The sequence below is a fragment of the Nicotiana tabacum genome, chromosome 19 (assembly GCF_000715075.1).
Source record: "Nicotiana tabacum cultivar K326 chromosome 19, ASM71507v2, whole genome shotgun sequence".
Taxonomy (NCBI): Eukaryota; Viridiplantae; Streptophyta; class Magnoliopsida; order Solanales; family Solanaceae; genus Nicotiana; species Nicotiana tabacum.
The window spans coordinates 96,873,103-96,884,760 of NC_134098.1; the positions used below are offsets into that span (position 1 = coordinate 96,873,103).

At 30.4% G+C, this 11,658-nt stretch overlaps 1 protein-coding gene across 1 annotated transcript; it reads left to right on the forward strand.

The window, feature by feature from the left end:
- Positions 1–8,821: 8,821 nt before the first annotated feature.
- Positions 8,822–10,306, forward strand: LOC107825158 (zinc finger protein ZAT9-like). The gene has a single exon (XM_016651986.2). It carries the CDS (start codon positions 9,050–9,052, stop codon positions 10,046–10,048), a length of 999 nt encoding a protein of 332 aa, XP_016507472.1. The 5' UTR covers positions 8,822–9,049; the 3' UTR covers positions 10,049–10,306.
- The last annotated feature ends 1,352 nt before the right edge of the window (positions 10,307–11,658 follow it).

Genomic DNA, 11,658 nt, shown 5'->3' on the forward strand with positions numbered 1-11,658 from the left:
TAATAATCCATTTTGGTTATAGGTCAAATCGGGCTGAGAAAGAAATAGGTCTAACTTAGATATGATCTATTTAAGCTTATGTGGCATTATTGTTAGATTTTTTAATTAAATATAATGTCATGTCATATTTATTATTGGATATTTTGTAGGTTTTGAATCAGAATAATTTTTAAGTTACAAAGGTAAAATTGAGTAACTTTTTAAGTGATGAAAAATAATTAAGTAACTTTTGTGAATTAAATGATAAATTGAATGAAAATAAGAGCAACTTTCTAGCGTACAATAACGATAATACACGAAATGATCGAATCACCGCACTTAATGCGAAGCTGAAGTGACACTTCAAAAATTCTTCTTTAATTTCACCTTAATAGTTGCAAGGGTATCTATTTTATTGGGGTAATTTCACGAGTAGACATCTACTCCCATTTAATTTACTCCACTAAATTCATAAAACTAATTTTGTAACGGAAAAGTATCTCAAACATACTTATATAGTATATCAAGCTACCTATTAATGTTGTCATAGACATCTACATATAGAAAGTTTCTCCCATTTTTTTTTATAGCAGATGTGGTTGCAACGTATATCTGGAGTAAGTCAAATACTTTACTTAGTTGATGGAAGAATTATAAAAGCTTTATTTAATTTTACATTCCTTTTGACTTATAACATCCTTATTCCAAACAGTTGTTTAGAACATATATCCAGCGAGTCATGGAACTGATTTTTAGACATTATTTTATCCTACCATCTGTACGTTTCTCTTACTAATAAAATAAAATATTTCCCTAGCAAGCCAAGATTATAAAAAAAATTAATTTCTCTCACGAGGTCTTAGTTTTTATCATCTTTCTTTTTTTATCACCTTATTTTTATTACCTTCTTCCCAGAGAGAAATAGAGAAAGTCACGCTTGAAATACATACAATCAAGCTTGTGGTGAAGGGTAATATACTTACTTCCTAATTGTGAGGTGTTAGTCAATAGTCAATACCACTACTTAACAAATTTCTAAGAATATTGAATTGGTCTCCAACTCCCTCAACCCCACTTTGGAGTTTGGAGAAGACAATCACCTCTAGTACAAATTCTCTCTATATTAAATACATGTATATATGTATTTGTTTTAAAGGAATTGATGAAATCATCGGTAGGGATTGAGCCAAGATTTCAACTTTATGGGTTTTGGATTTTAGACGATGATTTCAAGTGCTAATAATTGGATTCTAAATTTAATATTTATACATATTTAATAAAAAAAAAAAACTTAACACAAATTAAATATACGATTTAAACAAAAGCTATTGGGTTCTTTCAGTAGCGAGACTTCTAGCTCCGCCGCTGATCATTGGGTTTTATTCATTTTTAGCAAAACATACACTAAGCTTAGCAAACACAGAATGCGCAGAACATAAGCTATACTGGTTTACCTCTCTATTACCATTTCCTGGCAGTCACTAGCCTTATTTTACGGTTCATGCTTCATACGTTAAATGAGTTACCCTATAAAGATTCAAGTTAGTTAAGTAGGTTACTTAATTAACCAAGTTGTATAGTATGTTTAGAAGTAAAGTGTTACCCTATAAAGATTCAAGTTAGTTAAGTAGGTTACTTAATTAACCAAGTTGTATAGTATGTTTAGAAGTAAAGTTGTCTTACTCTTAGAATGAGCGAAAACTTGCTAGCTTAATTGATGAAGTTATAAACTATGATTGAACTCATAGCAAATTCACCTTAGATTTGAACAATTTTGAAAAAATCTCGAATATCCCATAAACTCTTGGAATATTCACAAAGAGATCAATATATGGCTGGATACTCCTTAATAATCAAATAGTTCAAGAAGACCCACAACATCCTTTAATGAAGACATCCTTTCGTGAAAATTAAATACATCCCAATGAAGTCTACATTATCCTACGTTTGATAAACGTGCTGCTCTAGCCCTCGAATCACGAATATAAGCAGGAAAAAAGAATCAAGGGAGAAACAGAATTGTACCCATACAAAAATTCATCAATAAAATTATTTTTCTTTAAAAAAAATAATTTTGAAATGAGAAAAATTAAGAACTGTAGGTTTGAAGTAAATACTCAACCACTTACAAAGATTAGGTGAAAAGGCAACACCTTTGAAGAAATGTAGGTGATACTCATGAATTTGCAGATACTTTCTAAAATAGTAATTTGAGAATATGAATTATTTCTACTTTGACATGTCAAGAAGGTTGACTATTTGTAAGTAACTAATACTATAAATCTAGAGTTAATCCCCTCTACGTACATTTTGAATAGGTCAAGAAAAATTAACCTCTCTTACCCTCAAATTCAACGTCAAAGTGAGAGTCTTGGAAGAAAAAATGACCCGCAATTACTATGGATAATGACAGATGTTATTTCGACAATAAAAGAAAATTAGGCAATATTGGAATCCTTACATCCCTTATTTCTCCTTTGCCTTTCTTTGAATTTTAAACTCGCATCTGCTTTATTATGATTTTGAGTTTTCCCTACCTTGTGTATTTCTTGCTTTTTTTTTATTCTCATATAATTCCTATTAAGTGTACTTTATTTTCCAGTGACATAACTTGGAGCCCGTTTGGACATAAGAATTTTTTTCTTTTTTTCGATTTTTTTTTTTCAAAACAAGTTTGGTTATGAAAATTTTACATTTTTTTCAAATCCAACTTGAAAATGCATTTTCGAATTTGAAAAAATGCTAAGAATCAGTTTTTCAATTGAAATATTGGAAAGTTGATATTTTCAAGTTTTACAAATTTATCCTATATTTTTTAAATTTATAAAAGGACCTCAATTAGTTATTAAACCTAGGTAACACCTACAAGGCTACAACTACCCCTCATCTTATTGAGTGGCCTTGGACTATATTTTGATATCCACCGTTGAAATCTACAATTTATACTTTTACCTGAAAGGGCCACTATAATTTCTAGTAGAGATTGTTCGTACAGTTAAACAATCAGCATATGTGATTGTTTGTTTCAAGTAGGATAATCAAGTCATGATGATTTTGATATTTTTTACAAATTGTGGGGTATAAATCATGTTTCATGATTTTGAAAAAAGTACATCCAAATATGTTGCAAAAATTATAACCAAACACAAGTTCATCTTCAAATCAAACTTTAGTAAAATTTCAAATTTGAAAAAAAATCTTGAGATCAAAAGGACCGATATCATGATTTTGTTCCTATTGGAGAAATAAGCCCAGCAAAATAGTACAAAACCAGAATAAGTTTTCCCCTATCAGACTGTCCAATAAACATGCATAACTACATATTCTATAACTTTAGCAGAGTAGCGCAGGCCAGAGCCTTCTTTGCTCTTTTTTGACTTCAAAATGTAACTTTTCTTGGCCTAAAATTTAGCAGAGGAAATTCTTCTTCTTTTTTTCCACTTGCTTTTACCTTTGGATTAGTGTATAGCCCGTGCCTTTCCACTCTATAAAAGCCTTACTTTCCTTTTCTCTTTTAGTTAATTAGGTTCAAGAATAGTTCCCTGTTGAATTTAGACTCGTGATCGATAAGTGACCTACTTAAAACACAACACAAAATTATTGTTCGCTAGTCAAAGACAATAGACATTTGTGGTCTGGCCCTTCTCCGGACCCCGCGCATAGCGGGAGTTTAGTGCACCGAGCTCCCCTTTTTTTTAGTCAAAGACAGTATAGTTTAATTATCGTCTTCATAGAGATTGGATTTAAACAATGTTCGAGTAATTTTTGGCTTATTTGCTTTTGATGATGATCAACACTTGATTTAGAGTGATTACTACTACAATTAACGACTAAATTAAGATTATTATAATTAGACCTGATCACAGAGAATGAGAGTTGAACCAAAATGGTTTGTAAATAATATGAGAAATAAGGGTGGCGACAAAATAGGTGTAAGATAGCTATTCGGGATCTAACTCTATTTAAATTCAATTCTAATGTTCTAATGAATTCTCACGAATTCACTCGATAATTAGCTTAAACGTAAGGTCAAGATTCCTCTCTCGACTAAATCTGAACTCTACAAAATAAACTAATATAAAATACTATAAAGATATGCAAGAACACGTTAATGGACCAGTCTTTAGGAAAACGTCTCTTGAATTTTCTCCTAACATGGTTTAATCAATAATTCAAGAAGCTCTCTCGATTACTTAGAAGAATTACTTAATTAAATTAAACCAAATAATGTAGAATTAATCACCAAAATATTCCTCTTTCGATTAAAAAAACTGGTGAACAAATTCGCAATCAATTCAAAGCACCATAAACGAATTCATGCAATTAAATTAGAGTTAAATCTACAACCAACACTCAAAATATCATATTCGTCAAAACCCTAGGGAAGAACTACTCCATCGATATGGAGAAAGTCATCACAAATAAGTTTAAGAACATAGAAAACATCAAAGACAATTTTACGATACAAACTCTCGTATTGCACCGATTATTGGCAAGAGAATTGATGAAAATCTTGTGTCTTCAAGTTGTGGTAGCTCTCCGAAACTCTCCTTGGTCGAATCCCTTCAAAAATATATTTTTGATATATTTATACCATGTAGAAGCGGTCCAATAGGAAACTACCCTTCCCATGTCGAAACATAAAAAAAAACTCTAAGAAATTGGTACATGCGCCCTACGCTGTGCCATGCACTGTGGTAGTGGGGAAGTTCAGATAGCAGTTTCTAACATGCGGCAGCAAAATACACTCTGTGCCCGAGGCAACTATGTAACTTTTCTAGAGTAAATTATTTTCTCCGCTTTTTGATATTTAGACTTGGTCCTCGACTCCCGACGCGATCCCGATTTAATTTCTTGAACTTTTACTCAGATTTTAAAGTCCCAAATTGTTCGATTTAACTCCAGATTATCTTTTCAATTCGGAATCACTTCCTACAAGGCAAAGAACACGTAATAAGTGTAATTTACTATCTTTTAAGCTCAAACCCACGTAAAGTGCAGTAATTAGAGTGCAAAACGCGGCAAAAATTCGGGTTTCTAGCCTACCATCAATAAGTGTACGTAATTAGGCTTGGCAATTAAGAAAACGACAAAGGGCCAAATATACCCCTCTACTTTCGAAAATAGTCTAAGAATATCCCTCGTTATACTATTGGGTTATCTATACCCCTACAATCATACTTTGGGTTCAAATATACCCCTCATTTAAATAAAGGGACACGTGTCATCGTCATGTTGGTCAATTCTAAATATCTCCTAATTAATTAAAAAGACTCATTACCCATACCCGAAAAATATATTTTTTTGTAAAAACTGAAAAAAACTAAATTCTTTTTTTTTTTACAAAAAACTGAAAAAAACGAAAATATTTTTTTTTCTACAAAAAAACTGAAAAATATTTTCTAAAACAATATTTTGGTAAAAACTGGAAACAAAAATTGAACACCAATTTTCTAAAGCAATTAAAAACTGAAAAAAACTGAAATATTTTTAACTAAAAACTGAAAGAAAAAAAAAGAAGAAAATATTTGTTTTTTCAGTTTTTAAAAAAATATTGCTTTAGAAAATTACTTTTTAATTTTTTTTTCAGTTTTTACAAAAATATTATTTTAGAAAATATTTTTCAGCTTTTTTAAAGCAGTTTTTTTGTAAAAAAACTGGAAAAAAAATATTTTCATTTTTTTTAGTTTTTAGTAAAAAACAATTCAGTTTTTTCCAGTTTTTACAAAAAATATTGCTTTAGAAAATTAATTTTCAGCTTCTCTGTTTTTTCAGTTTTTACAAAAACATTATTTTAGAAAAAAAAATCAGTTTTTTCTAAAGCAGTTTTTTTGTAAAAACTGAAGAAAAAAAATATTTTCGTATTTTTCAGTTTTTTAGTAAAAATAATTTCATTTTTTTCTAATTTTTACAAAAAAGAATTTCTTTAAAAAATTATTTTTCGGGTATGGGTAATGGGTCTTTTTAATTAATTAGGAGATATTTAGAATTGACCAACATGACGATGACACGTGTCCCTCCGTTTAAATGAGGGGTATATTTGAACCCAAAGTATGATTGCAAGGGTATAAATAACATAATAGTATAACGAGGGGTATTCTTAGACCATTTTCGAAAGTAGAGAGATATATTTGGCCTTTCGCCGTTAAGAAAATGAAACCAAGACACGTTCTTATTTTAAAAACATGGCACTTTACATATTATCACAAAACAGACGAGATAACCACCAAAGCAGGGGCTATTTTTAAATTTTCAGCATAAATATCCTTATAAAATATTCATATTTAAAATACGGATAAAACGAACCTCATGCATTATCTACAACACATATATGACTAAACGAATGATTGAAATATCCCAAGAATAATTTAGGCACAAGCAAAAAATTCAACAAAGACTATATAGAAGAAATTTATTAAACTAGAGAGAGAACGTGGTAGGAGGCTTTTTCACAACTCATAAACTCTTGAATCTCTCTATATCATAGTTACCTCTCTACAATAGAAAATATGTAGTAGCACCCCTATTTATAATACTATAAACCAAATTTAACTAGACTAACAAAACCTATTCCAATATGAATTTGATAAATAAAACATAACTAGACATGAATTAAGTAACCTAGTAAATACCAAATCCTAGACAATTTAGGAATAATAATTAATCTTGGTTTAATTTCTAACACTAAAGTCACATAAACATGCTCCCCTCTCTATTTAGTGATCTTAAATTTTATATTTTAATTACATGGAGTTGAAAAATATAATTAAATCATCTCATTATAGATATTGATGCTCAAAAGTATTTTTGAAAAAAAAATGGTAAACACAAACTTTATAATACCAACAAAAGCAATTCTTAAATAACTTATTCAAACGCAAACTACTACTTTTTAAAAGCACATTTTTGGAATAACATTTGTGAAAAAAAAAACCTTTTCAAAATTAACACATTTTAAAAGTTTAGCCAAACAAAACTCAAAACAATATTTCTGGTATGTTTTAACTCTTCTTGTTAAAAATTCTCTTTTGAGGAGTAGCCAATTCTCAAGCAAACTAAGTTTCGAAAGAGGGCAAAGACAAAAGTGAATAATCAACGAAAACATAATTACATTTACAGTAACTAATAGAAAATTAAGCGTGTTGAAATGGGGATCTAACAAAAAAGCAAATACACAGACTAAGTCCATTATTTTGCCCTAGCAAAACGGCACTTAATTTCCTAAAAAACTCCTTTCTTAATGGAAAGGGGACAACTAGTTAGTTCCTCCCTCATTTCCCCTACCCCAACTATTTATCCCCCATTAGACAATTCAACCCAAGATCCTTAATTAAAGGGCATAATTTATTTTCCCAAGTAGCAACTTTTTATTAATCACAACATTAATTATTCCCCTTCTAACTAATAAAAAAGAAAAAAAGAATGAAAATTTACAAGGTGAATTAAATAAGCTGCCACACTATTGGTATGTCCAGCCAGTACCATGCCAAAATCTTTCCTTTCTCCTAGCCCTTATACTGGAATTATTTTTTTCAACAAATTGTCCCCTCAATTCTTTATATTTTTATTTTTAATAAACGTGTCACTCCGACTATTCTTGCAGTGTCCCTTTGTAATTTTGATAAATATATTTTGAGACAGTTGATAAGAATACATAGATAGAGAAAATATAGGGTATAAAATATGTCCTAAAATTCATTCTAGACAAGAATATTTTCCGTTACATCAAATAAAAAGGAAGAAAAAAAATGGAGTGCACAAACAAGTATTCTTATTGGTCTGTCAATTTTTATTTTGCTCATAGCTTGTTAGATTAATCCGTAAAGCTTCTGTTTACAAATAGAAAGGGCCCCTGGTCCACATCGTATTTTATTATGATATGTCGTTACAACAACCCAGCAGTTTTCTTCACTGATTTAAGTAAAGATTAAACCTTAATTTATTCTAGTAACCTCCTATCTTGTTCCCATTTTGCCCTACCTTGTTCATTAATGCGAAAAGCACATAAATTTAAGTTTTATCCACTAATAGTAAAAGAAAATTTACACCTTGGTGTAATTTGACTGAATTTAACATGTTACTAAGCACTCTTCTTGGGACGAGTTTAAATTTTATACACTAACATTCATACATTTTGTTTAATACACCCTCCATTCTGAATTATGTGATGGTATTCGAATTTGAGAGTTAAATAAAATATTTGTTGACTACAATTTTTTCAAAAGCCTTTTAAATATTTTAAATTTTAATTATTGTAGTTTACAGCACTTTTACGTTGTTTACAAATATGTAAATTTTATTTTAGAAAGCTGAAAGATTTTATATTCAAATACACAGTCAAATTTAAGAAGTTGAAATCTAGAAAAGTGAAAAGTATCACATAAATAAATTAAGACACAAGAAGTACTATATAATTAAGTTGACATACAAAAATGTGTGACTCTTCAAAATAAACTTGATATGGATACATGTAACTAGGTCAATAACCTACTATAGTTGGTTAAGTTGCACTAAAACTTAAAAAACAAATTACATAGGCCATGTATATAACTTAATTCATATGACTAGTAATTATTTCGTTAGTAAAGTAATTGTTGTATGTCGAAGAAAAAAGTAATTTTTGTAAATTTCTATTAGGGATAAATACACCAAATAAGAAAGAAAAAAAAAAGGAACTGATTCATAAGGGCTGTTTGGGGAATGTAGAAATGGGATGGAAATAAATGCAAAAGTCGCATGTTACATGTCCTTGCCATTCACTCTCTCTGCCTTCATGCATACGCTTTAATTGAACCCTTTTTCTTTTCCTCTCTATTAATTACCTTTTGCCGTTTTAAGAAACAAAAATTACTCCTCCAATTGAATCCAAATCTAATTTAACAAATATTAAAAATCAGATTTTATATATAGTAGTCTTAAAAATATTTCCATTTGTATCTATCTGTTGGTGGAGGAATGCTTGTTACCTACTCCTTTATAGCTTCTCCACTCTCTACAAAACACACACACACACAGAGAAAGTGCAAAAAAGTAAAGAAGAAAAATCTCTCAAAGTTAGTTTCTCTGTGTAATGGAGAAACACAAGACATGTAAACTCTGCTCAAGAAAGTTTGCTAATGGTAGAGCTTTAGGTGGGCATATGAGATCTCATATGATGAATCTTTACATACAACAACAGCAAAAACAGCAGCAAATCAGTGAAGAAACTGAGTCAATTCCATCATCTTCTTGGTCTTCAGAAGAAGAGAATGGAGAAAAATGCAAAATCTTGAATCTTTCCGACTTCTCTGGAGAAGAAGCTGCTGATGACTCAGTTGTTCTTCCAGATAAAGAAAGTGAAACCGAGTCATCAAAAAACCCAACTCGTTCAAGAAGATCCAAAAGGGTTAGGAAATCAAGTATCATAAATCCCAATTTTGTTAAGGTTACAGAGTACTACTCATCATTGGTTGAAACAGAGCCAGTTAGTTCAATCTCAGAGACTTCACCTGAAGAAGATGTTGCACATTGTTTGATGATGTTATCTAAAGACAAATGGATTAAAGAACAAGTTGATCATTACTCTGATGATGAAGAAGAAGAAGAAGAATGTAAAGAGGAAAATTCTGGAGTACAAGTTAAAGTAATTACCAAGAACAGAGGTAGAGGTAAGTATAGGTGTGAAACATGTAACAAAAATTTTCGATCTTATCAAGCATTAGGAGGACACAGAGCAAGTCATAAGAAGATTAAAGTTTCAAGTTATAATAATGAAGTGGTGGAAAATGTAGGAGTAATTGAAGAAAAAATACATGAATGTCCTGTTTGTTACAGAGTTTTTTCATCAGGGCAAGCTTTAGGTGGACATAAGAGATCACATGTTATTGGTGTTTCAACAGCAGCAGCAAATATTAGTGTTCCTGTTTTTATTCCTACTGCTGCAAAATTAGAATTTTCAAGAAATGGTGGAAGTTTAATAGATCTTAATCTACCTCCTCCAATGGAAGAATTAGATGATGAGATTATTAGCCAAGTTGAGGTTTCTGCAGTTTCTGATGATGCTGAATTTGTCAACCCCATTAAGCACTGAATTGAAAGGTAAAGTTTTGATCTTTTATTTTTTTTCTTTTTTTTTCTAAGGTTGTAGGAAAGGATTATGGATCTAAGTAAAATTTTCATGGGAAAATTGGGTTAATTTTCCATTAGCTTTTACTCATTCAATACTTTTGACTGTAATTCATATTTACTGTTGAGAGTTTTCTGTTAATGTAACAGCTAACATTTACTGATAAAGGTGACTACCAGATCACTTTCTTCAGTTTAGTTAATGACTTTAAATTCATTTTCACATTCTTCTTTTTTAGCTTACCTACAGTGTGGACTTTTAAAATTTAAAAAAAAAAAAAAAAAAAAAAAAAACAGCAGCTACTGTAGTTAATGGTGCCTGTTTGAATTGCTGCTAATGGCCTAGTAGTGTTCCACCTGTTGAATTCAAGACAACCCCTTTTTTCTCTTTTTTAGGTCTTCAATTTCTATTTTCTTTTTTCCTTCTAATTGCATTTTCTTTAAATAACGTAGTAGTAGTAATAAAATACTTGGAGGTTTATATATAAAGAGTACTAGGTAAATTCCACCTGTGTACTAGGAGAAACAGCAACAAATTCTTTTTTTCTTACAAATCCTTTTTTTCTTCTTCTCTGTGTCACTGTCTGACTTCCCAACACTTGTCTGATACTCATCAATAGTTAGAACCTTACAGATCTGAAATACTTTTCTGAGAACACCAATGGTTCGCATTTGACTCAAAGGAGCTGAAGTTTGTTTCTTTGACTATATATCCTTATATAGTATGTAAAAACCTTTTAAAACTATCAATCTTATTTAACATGTTATAATGGACCATTTATCTTACTTTCAATGTTATTGAGTATAGGATGGTTATTTAAACGTATAAAAAATAATTCTTTTACACTATAAACGTATAGAATGTCCGTTGCACTAAGTTCCCGTTATACGCGGGTTTGTTATACGCAACTTTATCCTACATTTCTGCAAGAGATTGTTTTCACAACTCGAACCCGTGACCTCTTTATCACATGACAACAACTTTACCGGTTACGCCATGACTCCCCTTCGTATCAACGTATAGAAGTTAAACTGATTAAATTTTGATTGAACTACCCTTTTTCCTCAAGGGGAATATCTGTGAAAGAGGACAAAGAGAAAGTTAGAGAAAACCAATAGTGTTACTGAAAGAATATTGCTTGCTTGGTTTGGCATGACCCAAAGTATCTGGTTCATGCAGGTTTCTAGTGAGAGAAAGTACAAGGATATTTTATGTGTAGAGAGCTTTGTTATGTCATGAGAAGATAATAAATGGACCAGGGTTCCCTTTTCTTTGTTGGACAAAAACCTTTTTAATTACATGCGTTCCCCATTTCTTTTTCATAATTTTTTCTAGTGTTATAGAACATCTTATAATTTTCCCACATTAAAGATGAAAAGATAAGCAAAAGTTGTATGAAGAATAAAGTTTCCTATTAGTAAAAGAGTCTCATTAATGGACATTAAGGTTTTAGTTTTGCATGTAGTAACTGAACAATAACTCTTGTAAAAACTGAATAACTTAAGAATTTAATGAATATACTTTTGATTATTTGCACTTATTTTCGATACGTGCTACTAAAGTTGTTCCTGCGT

What these genes read in the sequence shown, in the direction of transcription:
- LOC107825158 (XM_016651986.2), top strand. Translation starts at nt 9,050, where the DNA reads ATGGAGAAACACAAGACATGTAAACTCTGCTCAAGAAAGTTTGCTAAT.